At 38.9% G+C, this 17,546-nt stretch overlaps 2 protein-coding genes across 4 annotated transcripts in view; one reads left to right on the top strand and one right to left on the bottom strand.

The window, feature by feature from the left end:
• Positions 1 to 17,546, bottom strand: part of C3H2orf42 (chromosome 3 C2orf42 homolog) — a 46,079-nt gene that overhangs the window by 6,864 nt on the left and 21,669 nt on the right. For all 3 annotated transcript variants that reach the window (XM_065928972.1, XM_065928970.1, XM_065928971.1), the window contains 6 exons: positions 17,179 to 17,289; positions 10,738 to 10,842; positions 9,319 to 9,423; positions 6,076 to 6,183; positions 4,100 to 4,200; positions 2,628 to 2,790 (listed from right to left, as the gene is read on the bottom strand). In XM_065928972.1, the coding sequence (XP_065785044.1) occupies positions 2,628 to 2,790; positions 4,100 to 4,200; positions 6,076 to 6,183; positions 9,319 to 9,423; positions 10,738 to 10,842; positions 17,179 to 17,289 (693 nt within the window). The remainder of the gene's footprint in view (positions 1 to 2,627; positions 2,791 to 4,099; positions 4,201 to 6,075; positions 6,184 to 9,318; positions 9,424 to 10,737; positions 10,843 to 17,178; positions 17,290 to 17,546) is intronic.
• On the top strand, positions 15,810 to 16,659 carry LOC136164195 (transcription factor BTF3). Its single transcript, XM_065928979.1, has one exon. It carries the CDS (start codon positions 15,929 to 15,931, stop codon positions 16,415 to 16,417), a length of 489 nt encoding a protein of 162 aa, XP_065785051.1. The 5' UTR covers positions 15,810 to 15,928; the 3' UTR covers positions 16,418 to 16,659.

Here is a 17,546-nt window from a genome sequence, read left to right as displayed (position 1 = left end):
CTCTGCTTTTTAATATGCTATCTAGGACTCTGGGAGTTTGTGATGGACAGGGAGGCCTGGCGTGCTGCGATTCATGGGGTTGCAGAGTTGGACATGACTGAGCGACTGAACTGAACTGAAACCAAAATCTGAAGAAGGGCATGGCAACCCACTCCAGTATTCTTGCCTGGAGAATCCCATGGACAGAGGAGCCTGGCAGGTTACACAGTCTTTGGGTTTGCAAAGAGTCACATGACTGAAGTGACTTAGCATGCATGCATACCAAAATCAAGAGCTTCCCATACACTGGCAGTAACAAGTTAGACACATGATAAACATCTTACTCACAAGAGTAGCCAAAAATATATTTCACAGGAGTTTGACAAAATAATTACAGATTCTAAATTTCTCCATGACATAGTTCACTACCCTGAAAGTGCTTATAGCCTAGTTAGTGGAAAGACAGGTGAGTGAGTACTGGATGGCTAGGAGTGAAGGCTCTAATTGCCTGGGGTTGAAGATCAGCTCTACCACTTCACTAGCTGTGTAACTCTGGGCAGGTTACTGTACTTATCTTCACCTCGATTTATTCATCTGTAAACGGGGATCACAGTATCTACCCCTGAGTAGGCTGATGAGCATTAAATGAATTAATCTATGTAAAGTACTTAAAATAACAGCCAGCACAGAGCTCATTAAGTGCATTTTGTTGCAGGTGTCATTATTATTAAAATACCTCAGTTAAAAATAGACAAAGCAAAAGCAATTAATCAAATACAAATGACTAATTGAAAATTGTACTCTCATTAATATTTGAGGGTAATGTAAATTAAAAGAATGATAGGATATTTTTTGCCTATCAGATCAACAAAGATTAAAAAAGAGAAACTCTTTCATACATGGTTAGCAGGAGTAAACTGTAGAATTAGTACCATCTTTCTGGAGAGCAGTGTGACAAAAAAAATCAAAAGTCAAAAAAAAAAAAAAATCAAAAGTCCTAAAAATGTAAATAAACTGTGACTCTCCAATTTCACTTTTCCTTTTTTTAAATAATCTTATTTCTGGTTGCCCTGGATCTTTGTTGCTGTGCAAGGACTTTCTCTAGCTGTGGTGACGGGACCACTCTCTAGCTGTGGTGTCTGGGCCTCTCATTGTTGTGGCTTCTCTTGTTGCAGAGCTCAGGCTCTGAAGTGCGGGCTCAGTAGTTGTGGCACCTAGTCTTAGTTGCTCCGAGGCATGTGGAATCTTCCCAGACCAGGAATCGAACCTGTGTCCCCTGCATTGGCAGGCGGGTTCTTTTCCACTGTGTCACCAGGGAAGTCCTCCAATTTAACTTTTAAGAATTTATCCCCCAAAATATCCTAAGTAAGTTAGGAAATAATTAAGGCCATAAAAGGTTTTTCTAAAAGGAAGTTAATTATAAAAGGAAGCATTGTTTATAATAGCAAAAAGTTTGATATAACTTAAACTCGGGGTTGATCAGAGTGAGATAACTTAATGAATGACTTTTGTGCAGCTGTTTAAAAATGTCATATTCACAATAGCCAAAAGATCAAGCAATCCAATCCAAGTATCCGGACAGATGAATGGATACACAAAGTGTAGCCTATACATATAATGAAACATTTCTCAGCCTTAGAAAGAAAATTTGACATATGCTCCAACATGGATGAACATTGAAGACATTATGGTACATGAAATAAACCAGTAACAAAAGGACAAAAATTGTATGATTCTAATTTAAGTAATCAAATTCATATAGACAAAAACTGGAATGGTAACTTGGGTTGGGGAGGCAGGAATGCGGATTAGTATTTAATGGGTACAGTTTCAGTTGAGGAAGATGAAAATTGGAGCTGAATGGTAGTGACGGTTACATAACAATGCCAAAGCTCTTTATGGCAGAAAAATTTTATGCTTAAAAATGGTTAAAATGTTAAGTTGTATATTATATATGTTTTATAATAACAAAAAAAGTCTAAAATAATGTTGAAGACAGACATGGAAAGTTGTTCATGATATATTTTTAAGTGGAAAAAGCTATTTAGATATGATACCATGTTTCAGAAACTCTTTCTATGCACAGAAAAAAAAACGAGTGTACACCAAAATCTTAATGGTGATGTCGTCTATGGTGGGTGGGACTGTGCTATGTGCTAAGTCACTTCAGTCATGTCCAACTCTTTGGGACCCCATGGACAAAGGACCCTGATGGGCTTTTCCTGCAGCCTGCCAGGCTCCTCTGTCAATAGGATTCTCCAGACAAGAATGCTGGAGTGGGTTGCCATTTCCTCCTCCAGGGGATCTTCCTGTCTTCTCTCTTACGTCTCCTGCATCGGCAGGCGGGTTCTTTACCACTAGTGCCACTTGGGAAGCATGGTGGGTGGCATTATCAGTGGTTTTTATTTTTCTTTATGCTCTATAGTGAAATCTATGATTTCTGTATAATGAACAGGGATTACTTCTCTAATTTTATTTTAAAAGCAGTGGCTCAAATGAAACAAAACACCTTACCCCATGACTGCCTTTACAAAATGTATGAATGTGTCTTCTTTGCTTAAGGTCAAGACTCAAAAGTCTAGGACAGCATAATACACACAGGTGACCTTCAAAGGAAGGTGTGCTATTGAAACCACCAATTTACTTACCAACTTTGAGAAAAGTTTTTAGTTCCAAGGGTCGCAGCACTGGTTGCTTTTCTATACGACCGTAGGTTTCTGCTATGCTCTCTACTTCTACTTTAGGACATTTAAACAGCTCATAGGTCCCATCTCGGTTCTGGATAAAACTCCGGGTGATTTCCAAAGGCATCTGGATATGGAGACAATACCAAGAAAGGTGAGAAAGGAAAACCTTTACAAGTAGACGAACACTGGATGACAGGTTTTATTCACTCTTTCAAGTACACTCAAAAGTTTTCCTTGTATTTTCAAGTAAATTTTTTCAACAATTCTGCCTTTTCTCCTATATATTGTTCATGGCTTCCCTTTTTTTCTATAATTTGAACTCCTGCCAAACCCTAGTGAACTGAACCCCTAATACCTTCATGGCTACATAACTGCTGCTGGCACAGATCTGCTCTAAAGTCATTTTATTCCTTCCTCACTGCTCTGCTGGCAGCAGTCTCCTAAAAACTATACCAACAACACCTACAGCTCATGTCTTGTGTGCTTCCACCATCCCTGGCACTGAGTCAGACAAAGCCTGGACTGAATTTTATCTTTGCCACTAAACAGCAGGCTGAGCTTCCCACAGCCTGTTTCTCATCTGCAAAATACAGTCCATACCAAGTCATGGCTGTGAGTGGAATGGGGTGATACAGGTAAGTGATGCACAACAGAGGCTCAGCAATTTAACTTTACTCCGGGTTGTTTCAGTACCTCCCTGCACATCATGTTTTCTGTCTGTGACATCCTGCATTTAAAGAAGTTCCTCCATTGTCTTTAGGGTTAAGTCTTCCCTAGTGTTCACATGTAAGTTCTACAGATACCAATTTATTATTTTTCTGAACATAACAATGCCTTGCAGTCAAGCTAATCTTAATGTATTAAATCACATGATGTTGAGTTTTCCACAATATTTCATTATCATAGGAAGGGAAAATCCTCAAGATTTTAGGATCTGCTTGAAAAAAATGTTTAAAAATGTCTACTACTATCCCTGTAAAAAGGAACACAAACTACGAATCATTTCTCTAATGAGAACTCAGTTGCAGTTTGGAGAAGAACACTAAATTGTGCTGGACCTACTGACTTCACAGTAGCACATCATCTCAAGTTATACATATACTTCCCAGGTGCCTGCCAGTTTATTTAGGGCTCACCACAGATAGTAGGGGAGTATTATCTAATTTACAAGAAAAAGCATCCTTGTTTTCTCATCCCAAAGGCAAAGAAAAAAGGATGTTCCGATTTAAAAAAGAGTACAACCTCAAGTTCCAGTGAATACCTATTAAAATCAGAGTTGGAACCATAAAGTCACCAATGTTCCTGAATAATCTCTTAGGATGAACAAAAGGAATTCTCTGTAGTGTCCGTAACTCAACGAGCTGGTGCTTCCTGCACTTGGTTCTCTCTCTTCCCCACTCTGCCCTCCCAGTGTTGTAGAAATCAGTTCTTACCTCCGGGGTATCTAAGATTTGTTTAACCTGAAGGATATTCGTGATATGCCAGGTATACTTGGAAAAGGTTCCCAGTGGCAAGGCATCTTTGCGAACAAAAGCTTTAAGGCAAAAAAGGGGACAAAATTAGACTACTGAAAAATAATAGCATTACCTGGGCTCTTTCACTGAATTTGTCATTTTAGTTTCTAGAGAGTTCAGTGAAGTGATATTCGTGCCTTTTAGAATCTTGCCCTCTAAAAAAGAAATCCTGGGGTTTCCTGGTGGCTCAGTGGTAAAGAATCTGCCTGCCAATGCAGGAGACATGGGTTCGATCCCTGGTCCCAGAAGATCCCACATGCTCTGGAGCAACTAAGCCCGTGTGCCGCAACTACTGAGCCTATGCTCTAGAGCCTGGGAGCTGCAACTACTGGAGCCCAAGCACTCTAGAGCCCATGGTCAGCAACAAGGGAAGCCACTGCTATGAGAAGCCTGTACAACGTAACTAGAGAGTAGATCCCGTTCTCTCTACAACTAGAGAAAAGCCCACAGGCAGCAAGGAAGAGCCAGCACAGCCAAAAATAAATTAAAAAAAAAAAAGAAATCCTATGTTTTCTTTTTTGGCTGTGCTGCATGACTTGTAGGCTCTTAGTTAACTGACCAGGGGTCAAACCCAGGCCCTGGCACTGAAATCACTGAGTCCTAATCACTGGACCGCCAGGGAAATCCCCAAAAAAGGAATTCTAGAAGCAAGTCTATAAACAGGGTTTTGCAAAATGTGGTGAACCAAATGATATGGATTTTTGCTATATGAAGTCTCTGATGCTTTCTTGAGATGCTAATTTTGGGCATCTTAGAAACTTCTTTCTTTGTTTCATAAAACTACAGACACAAGACTCCATTATAAAACAGCTTCTTACAACTTTAGATACATCAGAGGTCAAATCAGAGTCCTTAAAATAATTACATGGAGTTTAAACTTTGCTCATGCGGTTGCCAATCAATTACCCTGCCTCCCGATTATAAAGGAGTTCCACTGAAGGGCCTAAAAATATCTAAAGGATGGGTTAAAATTAATATATTAGACCTAAAGTGTAAATGGGAAGAAAAAAATAAATAAATAAAAATAAACGGTAAGAATCAACATTGTCTCAAACGTTAGAGAGATAAGGCACAAAGATGGGAGATTTTTATGGCCCTAAACAGAGTGATTCACAGTTTGTATCATTTAAAGTGAAAGTGAAAGTGTTAGTTACTCAGTCGTGTCCAATTCTGTGATCCCATGGACTATAGCCTGCCAGGCAGCTCTGTCCATGGAATTCTCCAGAATTAAACTTCGGTCCCTATTATATCATCAAATAACAATTTACTGAAGAAACAGTTATGATTTCCAGCCATAGACACTCTTGGGCTATTTGCCCCTGAGCAATCTTTTCTTCCTCCTTTTTTCTCCCTCATTTTCCTGTACTACCTAATAAGTATCTTAAGATCTCTAGTAGAAAGATATTATATAAAATCAAGAAATAAGTACCAGAATACTGTAATGGTAAAATGTACCAAGCCTGAGAATCACTCCAGAAAGAAAATCTCCCTTCATCAAAAATCAGGAATCTTGAAAAACAAGTTTTAGTGTTTGACACATACTGTAATATGCTTCCAAGAGGCCAGCCCAAATAACAACGGGAGCTTGCAATGCTTTTGTTGAAACTGGCTCATATCTAGAAAATACCGAACTTCTTGGTGGGCACCTTCATTACCCTTCATTGGTGGTTCTTTTATCAAGTTTGTACTTTCTGAATTTTTTCATCAACTCTTACTAGAATAAGCATGAGGCTTTTGAAGTGTGTGATCATTATTCTAAGAGCTGATGGGCTAAGGCTTCATGCTCTGAGCATGTAACTATAAGACCTAATCCTGAAAATCCTGCACAGTTTTTCTCAAACATAATTCTGTAAGGTCTAAACATCTACGGCTATTCCTAAAGAAACATCTTGTACCTGTGGTAGAGTTGGGAAGCCGTTTCTTTGCGCTGCCGATGGATATTCTCTGTTGCAGGGCATCAAAAAAGGACTGAGGAATGTGGAAAACCAGTGGCTCTGGTTTGCCTACAGGAAATAAGAAGAATTCATTTAAAGAAACACAAGTGGGCTTTCTGGTGTGCAGAGAAAAGTGGAGGAAATGCAACTGATGTGCAGTAATAACTAAAAATAGCACCGAGATTTCTTTACACAGAGGCAAAAACCAGCTTGGATGGACCTTTATGAGTCTAGCACTGTCACTTGCCCTACTCCTGATCCCCTGCAATTATAACCAATTCTTGTCATCTACCAAAAATAACTTTTCTAGTCCTCAATTTTGTAAACACCACCACAGCACAGACTTCTCCCTTTGAAGAGGACATGAAATGAGATGAGAACATTGAAGCTGAGTTGAGAAGGTAAACTTGATTCACTCCTGCTCACTCTCCCAGGCATTTGCTGCTTGCATTCATGCTCTCAGATGGCCAGAACTGTGAATGCCAGAGACTGCAAAGTTAGGACACGTTATCCAATAAGCATCAGTCTTCTCTCTGATCTGAAGGTAGGAAAACTGTTTGAAAATACTTAACAAACTTTTTAAAAAAACTTGCAAAACACTAGGTCAACAAAACGTCAATAGAAAGTGTGTTCAGGTTGAAAAAAATCAGAGGTTTTCATACTAACTCTGCCCAAGGGTCAAGCTCCAACAGAGCAAACACATCCAGAACCAAGTGGATTAATAGGTAACTTCCACCTCCCTGGATGCAACTTAAACAGCAGTTCTTAAAGACAGTTCAGATACCTCTTTTGAAATAAAGATCAAACCAAGAAAAATAAAAGGTTTTCTGGAATTTCATATTAAGATTTTACATCCTTTCAATTGATTTTTACCTGCTTAATTGAATGTAGAATGTTAATAACAAAACTGTCATTGCTTTTGAGCCACTATAATAGTAATACAGGGGCTTCCCTGCTGGCTCAGATGGTAAAGAATCTGCCTGCAACTCGGGAGACCTGGGTTCAATCCCTGGGAAGATCCCCTGGAGGAGGGAATAGCTGTCACTTCAGTATTCTTACCTGGAGAATTCCATGGACAGAGGAGCCTGGTGGGCTACAGTCCACGGGGTCACAAAAAAGTCGGACACGACTGAACGACTAACACACTTTTGAATATTAATATATATGCAGTTGATTTTGTTTTTAGCCATGTGGCATGACTTGCAGATCTTGCGTCCCCAACCAGGGACTGAACCTTCACCCTCAGCAGTCAAAGTGTGAGGTCCTAACCACTAGACCACCAAGGAATTCCCATATAGACAGTTTAGAGAACTCATTGAAGAAAGGAATTTTAAAGTCTTTCATCTTGAAATTAGATTAGAGGCTACATGCAGAGACTCTAAAAGTGCTAACTCACCAGAACTCAGCTGATGGGATGCTAGGGTTTAGGTTTATAAATTAATCTTGAAAAACCCTTGTAAAAGACACAGAATCACAGTGCTGGAGGGTGACTTTGACAAGGGTGGTGGTAACAGAGATGGTGAGAGAGGGTGGTATAAGGAATGGGATGAAAAAGGGCCATAGTTTATAGCTTACATTATTGTCAATGTTCTATTTTATGTTTTGGGAGGTAGGTTAGTAGGTATTTATTATATTATTTTAAGCAATATATAAATAAATGAAATTTTAAAAGAAAAGAAAAACAGACTCTCTTTTTAATCTTCCCTAGTTTTTTTTTTTTTTTTAAATGATCTTCTATCGTTGCAGCATGCAGAATCTTTAGTTGAAGCATGTGGGACCTAGTTCCCTGACCAGGGATCAAACCCAGGCCCCCTGCACTGGGATTGTGTAGTCTTAGCCACTAGATCACCAGGGAAATCCCTAAACTTCCCTAGTTTATTTTGTTTTTCTAAAAGTAACTTCTAAAATTCTATTACTGAATAAATTTTATTTATTCTGAACCAAGGTAAATAAAACTAAGCATGTATTTCAGCATCTCCATTCTTGTTCCTCTCTTCACCATGAAGCCACAACTGTTCCAACCCTTCAGCTCAGTTCCTCTTAGTGAGTGTCCGCTGTTGGGCTACTATTCCCTTTGGGGTGCTTTGTATTTAAAATGATTTTCATAAACTTCAACATATTCAGCAAAGAACATCAAAGTGTTGTGAGGTTTGTAAATAATGCCATGAGGAGTGTTTGAAGACCTGAGATGTATCACTTGGAAAAGAGAAGACCTGTCCTGCAGGCCAACGGGTGTGTGCGGTAGCAGGGACTGTTACTTTAAAGCAGGAACAGACTTACTCCATGTGGCTGGAGCACAGACTAAAACCAACAGAAGTATTATTAGCAAACATTTCCAGTTAGTATGAGGAAGACCTTCCTCACAGCTCTCAATGTCCAACGATGTTATGAGCTGCCTCAGAAAGGAGTGAGCTGTTCACCACTGCACAAAACCTGAGGACCATCCATCAGGGATGCTTTTCAGGCAAGGGGCAAGGCCTGGTGGATGGTCCACTTCTGAAATTGCTGAGGTTCTATGAGGCTATCATGATCAACCCGAATCTAGCTTGTGTTCTCCAATCTTCCTGAGCATATCTGTGCTCTGTACTCTGCTTAGTCGCTCAGTCATGCCTGACTCTTTTCGACCCCATGGACTGTAGCCCACCAGGCTCCTCTGACCATGAAGATTCTCCAGGCAAGAATGCTGGAGTGGGTTGCCACGCCCTCCTCCAGAGGATCTTCCCAACCCAGGGATCAAACCCACGTCTCCTGCATTGCAGGCAGATTCTTTACCATCTGAGACACCAGGAAGCCCTTAGCACATCCATGTAATTTTATATAACTATCTTAGTCTCACATGTTTAGATTTTTTCCCATACTTTTTTCCTCCCATGCTTTAAGTTAGAGGGTTTAGAATGACCTTCTAAGGCTTGTTATCTCCCTCATCAAATACACACCCACGCACACCCTAAGACCAAGGCTGTCTACTTTTATTTATTATTTGCTCTGGTTTTTCTTTTCCATCACCAAATTCAATTTTGTTCGTCCTGCATTTTAATTATGTGATTATTCCTTTATTTCATTTAGATTTCTATCCTCTTGTGGTCCAGTGCCCTCTAGAGTGAAGCCCAATTACTTTTTTTTTCAAAACAGAGTAGAGCTATACACAACCACTTTAATTTCTCTGACTTTCAGCAACGGCACAGTTAGATGACCAATACTTACCATCAAACTGATAGTGCATGGTTTGATGGATGCGCTCTGTGACACTGGCCAGCCAGTCTTGGAAGGATAAGGTCACTTGGGCCTCATCTAACAGCTGACCACAGGCTAGGAAAAAAACAAACAACTTTTCATTAATTTTTATCTTTTCTTACAGAATTTAACAGTTAACTCTGAAAAAGCTAAGGAATTTATACTATATAAAAGAGCAACAAGTCAAAATTCAATGACAGTAGGTAAATTAAGGGAAATGGAATACCGCAGGGATTTTCTTTTTAAAAATTCATCTAAAAAAAAAACATCTAGAGAAAGGAAAAAAAAGAAATAGAAAGCTCTGAGAGACTAATGGGTTTAAGACTATTAACCACAGAAAGTTCGCAGCCTTTCAACATCAAACTGCAAACTGAAGAGTGGTTGGTTTAGAGCCATTAATTGACCAGATTCCTGATGAGTATGTCTACATACTGACCTACCATTCTGTTTCTTCTCCTGAAATGTCTTCACGTGTCTGAAGTATATATCCCCTTTTATAAAGATATAAAGATGCCGAAACTACTATTCATTTAAAATTAAAATTCTCATAGGTAAATGAATCTAATGATAAGCTGGATTAAAAGCTATTTTCTTTTTTCTTTGTATCAAAGTGATACTTTCAATTTGTTTACTTCCTGACCTTCTACAAACGTTTGTTCTTGGAATGTGTAAGTTCTTAATTAGTTAATTGAGATTTGGTCTTGTACAATTTGCTGACATGACTGAAGCGATTTAGCATGCACACACATATGCACCATCTGCTATTTATGTATTTACTGGTCTTGTCTTCAAAACCAAAGTGTGAGCGTAGGGATAATGTCTAATTTTTAATCACCCAGCCAAATTATATGAGAGTAAAGAAGATGTTGATCCCCAAACATACAGGCTTAACTCTTCTGCACAGAAAAGTGATATATACATATACATATATATATATATATATTTATAAGTTATGTTCAAATCAAGTCATTCTGACTCAAAAATTCAGAATGATAGTCCTGCTATGGCCTTTCAGTGTTTTCAAATTTCACTAATTTTGTATTTCTTAACAAATATTTATCATTGTATAACTGTAAAATATGTTTTTTCTTCAGTTTTGAACCACCTATACCAACTGCATGTGGGTAATGAGCAACAAAGATAAAATATTCTACAATATCCATGATGCTAAAGCATGTCAGTAATTTTTGTTGCATTTGTTATTTAAAAGACAATTTGGTTGTGAACCTGTTTTGAGGCAGTGGGAGGGATAGCATAGATCTTGACCTCAGTGCTTGCTATTGTTTATCTTGGGGGACAACATGCAACATTTCATGTGATTATATTGCTCTAGGCTTATTTAGGATAATTTTCCACCTCTTTACCCTATTCTGGGGAAGGGACACTTACCCTGCCTTTTTAACGAAGAAGCAACCACAGGCTTTTTCAGGCCACTTTTCCTTAGATTACTGCTCACTGCATCTGGAGGTAGCAGGGAACTGTTTGTCTGTGCACCTAAACCACAATCATCATAGTGTTTAATAAGATGTCTGCAGAGTATGAATCAATTCAACATTAATTTCTGAAGTCTAAAACATATATATAAATATATAAAAAGTCTATGCTAATTTCTACATTAGCTTAGCTTCAGTTTCTAAAAGGAATTAGCATTAGCCTTTATATATAACATTTAAAGTGTCTTACACTCTTCATAGGAAGTTGGAGGGAGGACTAGAAGTGAAAGGAAGAAAAGAAATTCACCCTTTGTTCCATCTCTCAGACAATCGCTATCAATTTTCTGGTGAAGTAGTGTCCATTTTCTTTTTTATAAATAGTTTATTTTGCTGGTTTTGTGATTTTAAGGACCTATAATCACATCCGCCTTCATGGATCACTGCCTTGTCGTGGCAAAGGGGCTTGCATAACTCAATGAAGCTATGAGCCATGCAGTGCTGGGCCACCAAAGACCAATGGGTCATAGGGAGAGTTCTGACAAAATGTGTTCCACCGGAGGAGGGAATGGCAAACCATTCCAGTATTCTTGCTGTGAGAACCCCATGAACTGCACAAAAAGGCAAAAACGAAAGATGAGCTCCACCCCCCTTGCTCCCCGTTGCCCCTGAGGTTCGAAAGCATCCCCTATGCTACTGGGGTAAAGTGGAGGGCAATCACTAATAGCTCCAGAAAGAATTAAGCAGCTGGGCCAAAGCAGAAATGATGCTCAGTTGTGGATGTGATTGGTGATGGAAGTAAGTCCGATGCTGTAAAGAACAGTATTGCATAGGAACCTGAAATTTTAGGTCCATGAATCAAGGTAAATTGGATGTGGTCAAACAGAAGATGGCAAGAGTGCTGAACATCGACATTTTAGGAATCTGAATTAAAATGGATGGGAATGGGCAAATTTAATTCAGATGACAATTATATCTACTACTGTGGGCAAGAATCCCATAGAAGAAATGCAGTAGCCCTCAAAATCAATGAAACTGTCCGAAATGCAGTACTTGGGTACAGTCTCACAAATGACAGAATGATCTTGGTTCATTTCCAAGGCAAACCATTTAACATCACAGTAATCCAAGTCTACACCGCAACCACTGACACTGAAGAAGCTAAAGTTGACCAGTTCTATGAAGACTTATAAGACCTAGAACTAACACACACACAAAAAGATGTCCAATTCATCATAGGGGATTGGAATGCAAAAATAGGAGGTCAAGAGACACCTGGAGTAACAGACAAGCTTGGCCTTGGGAGTACAAAATGAAGCAAGGCAAAGGCTAACAGAATTCTGCCAAGAGAATGCACTGGTCATAGCAAACACCCTTTTCCTACAACACAGAGATGACTTTACATATGGGCATCACCAGATGGTCAATATTGAAATCAGACTGATCACATTCTTTGCAGCTGAAGATGAAGAAGCTCTATACAGTCAGCAAAAACAAGACCTGGAGCTGAATGTGGCTCAAATCATCAGCTCCTTATAGCAAAATTCAGGCTTAAACTAAAGAGAGCAGAGAAAACCACTAGGCCATTCAGGTACAACCTAAATCAAATTTCCTGTAATTATACAGTGGAGGTGATGAATAGATTCAAGAGATTAGTTCTGGTAAACAGAGTGCCTGAAGAACTATGGACGAAAGTTTGTAAATATTGTACAGGAGGCATGGACCAAAACCATCTGCAAGAAAAAGAAATGCAAAAAGGCAAAGTGGCTGTCTGAGGAGGCCTTACAAATAGCTGAGGAAAGAAGAGAAGCAAAAAGCAAGGGAGAAAGGGAAAAGTATACCCAACTAAATGCAAAGTTCCAGAGAATAGCAAGGAGAAACAAGAAGTGAGAGTGAAAGTCATTCAGTCGTGTCCGATTCTTTGTGACCCCATGGACTATACAGTCCATGGAATTCTCCAGGCCAGAATATTGGAGTGGGGTAGCCTTTCCCTTCTTCAGGGGATCTTCCCAACGCAGGGATCAAACCTAGGTCTCCTGCATTGCAGGTGGATTCTTTAGCAACTGAGCCATCAGGAAAGCCCAAGAATATTGGAGTGGGTAGCCTTTCCCTTCTCCAGCGTATCTTCCCGACCCAGGAATCGAACCAGGGTCTCCTGCATTGCAGGCTATTCTTTACCAGCTGAGTTACCAGGAAAGCACACAGAGAAACAAGAAGGCCTTCTTCAATGAACAATGCAAAGAAATAGAGGAAAACAACAGAATGGGAAAAGACTAGAGGTCTCTCCAAGAAAATTGGAGATATCAAAGGAACATTTCCTGCAAAGATGGGCACAACAAAGGACAGAAACAGTATGGACCTAATAGAAGCAGAAGAGATCAAGAAAAGATGGCAAGAATACACAGAACAACTGTATAAAAAAGATCTTATTGACCCAGATAACCACGCCAGACAACCCAGAGTGTGCAGTCAAGTGGGCCTTAGGAAGTACTGCTGCTGATAAAACTAGTGGAGGTCATGGAATTTTAGCACAGCTGTTTAAAATTCTGACAGATGATGCTATTAAAGTGCTGCACTCAATATGTCAGCAAATTTGGAAAACTTAGCAGTGGCCACAGGACTGGAAAAGGTCAATTTTCATCCCAATGCCAAATAAGGGCAGTACTAAAGAATGTTCAAGCTACCAGACAATTGCACTTACTTCCCATGCTAGTAAGGTTATGCTCAAAATCCTTCAAGCTAGGCTTCAGCAGTACTTCAATCGAGAACTTCTAGATGTACAAGCTGGGTTTAGACAAGGGAGAGGAACCAGAGATCAAATTGCCAACATTCGCTGGATCATAGAGAAAGTTAAGGGAATTCTAGAAAAACATCTTCTGCTTCATTGACTATACTAAAGCCTTTGACTGTGTAGATGATAACAAACTGTGGAAAGCCTTTAAACAGATGGGTATACCAGACCACCTTACCTGTCTCCTGAAAAACCTGTATGCGAGTCAAGAGCAACAGTTAGAGCCTTACATGGAACAACTGAATGGTTCAAAATTGAGAAAGGAGTACAACAAGGTTGTATATTGTCACTGTGTTTATTTAACTTATATGTAACGCACATCATGCAAAATGCAGGGCTGGATGAGTTGCAAGCTGGAATCAAGACTGCTGGCAGAAATATTAACAACCTCACATATACAGATGATACCACCCTAATGGCAGAAAGTGAAGAGGAACTAAAGAGCCTCTTGATGACAGTGAAAGAGGAGAGTGAAAAAGCCAGCTTAAAACTCAGTATTGAAAAAATGAAGATCAGGGAATCTAGTCCCATCACTTCATGGCAAATAGAAGGGAAAAAGGTGGAAGCAGTGACAGATTTCCTCTTCTTGGGCTCCAAAATCACTGTGGATGGTGACTGTGGATGGTGACTGCAGCCATGAAATTAGAAGACGACTGCTTCTTGGAAGGAAAGCTATGACAAACCTAGACAGTTTATTAGAAAGCAAAGACATCACTTTGCTGACAAAGGTCCATAGTCAAAGCTATGGTCTTTCCAGTAGTCATGTGCAGATGTGAGAGTTCGACCAGAAAGAAGGCTGAGTGCTGAAGAATTGATGCTTTTGAAACTGTGGTGCTGGAGAAGACTCTTGAGAGTACCTTGGACAACAAGGAGATCAAACCAGTCCATCCTAAAGGAAATCAATCCTGAATACTCATTGGAAGGACAGATGCTGAAGTTCTAATACTTTGGCCACCTGACATGAACAGTGGACTCATCGGAAAAGACCCTAATGCTGGGAAAGATTGAAGGCAGAAGTAGAAGAGGGTGACAGATGATGAGAAGGCTGGATGGCATCACCGACTCAATGGACATGAACTTGGGGAAACTCCAAGAGAAGGTGATGGACAAGCAGGCCTGGCAAGCTGCAGTCCATGGGGTCGCAAAGAGTCAAACAACAACAACGATTACACCAGGATTACCAGATTTAGCAAAAAAATTTTTTTTAATTTCAAATAATTTTTTTTGTAAATATGTTCCAAAGATTACATGGGAAGTACTTATACTAAAAAAATTATTCACTGTTTGTATGAAATTCAAATTGAATTGAGTATTCTGTACTTTATCTGGCTACCTGAGTGATCTAACATTTCTACAAACTCCTTACAGTCATTTTTAATGGCTGCCTGGCATTCTATCAAGTGGTTTGTTTAACTATCCCTAGTGGTTGGACCTTAGTTGTTTCTAATTTTTTATTACTAAAACAAATACCCAATGAGCATCTCTGGACAAAATGTTTTTCCTATATCAAGGATTATTTCCTTTAAAAAAGATTATTTAAAAGTAGAATTACTGAGTTACAGGGTATAAAAATTTTTTTTTTAAATTTCAAGTTTTCTGGGAAAGACTCATAAGTAAACATTTAACCACAATCTCTGCTCTATATTGCTGCCAGAATTCTCTCTCAAAAACACAGAAATAACCAAGTTGCTGTCTCTCCATCTTTCTCCAACTTCCCAGCACCTAAACTATGCACAACCACTTGACCTGCCTCCAGCAATATGCCCTCTATGGATAGGAACATTTTTCAAGGTTCTTAACAAATACTGCAAACTACTTTTACAAATGATTAAAGCAAATTACACTACATTAGCCACGCTGAAGAGGCCAATTTGCCTGTGGCCTCATCATGTAAAAAAAACTTTGCTAACTTGGCATCCAAAAGTATCTTGTTTAATTTTGTATTTATAAAACATTTGCATTTCTCTCTTCACTAGTGAGTCTGGAGTCTGGTCCACATGTGCAGATCAGGTAATATTTTCCTTTCATTCAGAGTCTAGGTTTTCTAACACTTATCAACTATGATACTTTAGCATTTTCACATTGATTTATATGAATCCTTAACTGACACTGATACATTTGAATTAAAAAAAAAAAATACACATTTAATGCCACCTGCTGAAAATGCAGAAAACAAAATATATTTCTAAAGTATCATGGAAAATATAATTAAACACTATCACAAATTTTTAAACAAACACCTATCGCTAGCTGCCATCTTGCGTCCCCGCGTGTGTGCGCCTAACCTCAGCTGGTCTGCCCGAGACCACCTGAGCGCCAACCCTAGTCCCCCGCGCGGCCCCATTTCCGCTCCAACAAGATGAAAGAAACTATCATGAACCAGGAGAAACTCGCCAAACTGCAGGCACAAGTGCGCATTGGTGGGAAAGGAACTGCTCGCAGAAAGAAGAAGGTGGTTCATAGAACAGCCACAGCAGATGACAAAAAACTTCAGTTCTCTTTAAAGAAGTTAGGGGTAAACAATATCTCTGGTATTGAAGAGGTGAATATGTTCACAAATCAAGGAACAGTGATCCACTTTAACAACCCTAAAGTTCAGGCATCTCTGGCAGCAAACACTTTCACCATTACAGGCCACGCTGAGACAAAGCAACTGACAGAAATGCTCCCCAGCATCTTAAACCAGCTTGGTGCCGACAGTCTGACCAGTTTAAGGAGACTGGCTGAAGCTCTGCCCAAACAATCCGTGGATGGAAAAGCACCACTTGCCACTGGAGAGGAGGATGATGATGAAGTTCCAGATCTTGTGGAGAATTTTGATGAGGCTTCCAAGAATGAAGCAAACTGAATTGAGTTAACTTCTGAAGAAGATAAATCTTGAAGAAGTTACTGGGAGCTGCTATTTTATATTATGACTGCTTTTTAAAATTTTGTTTATGGATCTGATAAAATCTAGATCTCTAATATTTTTAAGCCTAAGCCCCTGGACACTGCAGCTCTTTTCAGTTTTTGCTTATATACAATTCATTCTTTGCAGCTAATGAAGCTGAAGAAGCCTAAGAATAAAGTTTGAGACAAAGATAAATAAAATTCTTTGCCTAGTATATGGTTTTATTTTTTATTTCATTGATACCAATTTGTACACAGAAGGCAAAATTGTTTATAGAAAGCTAATCATGGCATGTAATATGACTGATAATGATGAATGGAATCTGATTAAAGATTTAAAATGACAGTATAAGTAAAAAAAAAAAAAAAATAAAAAATAAACAAACACCTATCAATGAAAATTTCGTAAGTAAAAAAAAAAGAAAAAAGAAAACTTCGTAAGTCTATCCTAAGGCAGATTAAGGTGTAAAACTAGTCTGAAAATGATTCAGGGATGAACAAACATATCAATAATACAAGCAGAGTTTGAGTGGATCTTATACTTGGCCAACAGAACCAACTCTTAGCTTGACAAAGAATTATCAATAAGGGTAAAGTTTTTTCAGAAAACAACAACAACATTACCTCTTATATTTGCTGAGATTCAGTGAAACATATAAAACACAGTAAAATAATATCTAAAGGTCACACCACCAACAAACAAACGAAACAGCTTCTCACCAGATACTTCCTCCTTTTTCCTCTTCTTTGGCTTAGAGGCCGTAGACTCACAAGCTGATACTGGTGATTCTGAATGGCAACCTAACTGGGGCACAATAATCTCCTTTAGACCTAAAATATAATAAATTTCTGAATTATTAATACTATCTATGAACAACTATGGGTCCCAACCTAGAGAAAAATTAATTTCTAAAAAATCCAAATCCCCAAAACAAATTATAGCATGACTGTCTGCTTTAAAATCAGTTCCTTTAAAGAACTCCCCAAATATATGTTCTTGTTTATGGGCCATTAATGTGATAAAAGGCTCTACAGAGAAACGTAAAACAAAAAATTTGGGAGTTGCTGCCAGCTAAAGATCATTCAGA

This window comes from Muntiacus reevesi, chromosome 3, assembly GCF_963930625.1.
Source record: "Muntiacus reevesi chromosome 3, mMunRee1.1, whole genome shotgun sequence".
NCBI classification, from domain to species: domain Eukaryota; kingdom Metazoa; phylum Chordata; class Mammalia; order Artiodactyla; family Cervidae; genus Muntiacus; species Muntiacus reevesi.
The sequence above is the reverse complement of the archived record's forward strand: the minus strand, read 5'-3'. Positions and strand labels throughout refer to the sequence as shown.

Excerpts from the sequence above, each read along its gene's own strand:
- LOC136164195 (XM_065928979.1), top strand. The coding sequence starts at position 15,929 with ATGAAAGAAACTATCATGAACCAGGAGAAACTCGCCAAACTGCAGGCA.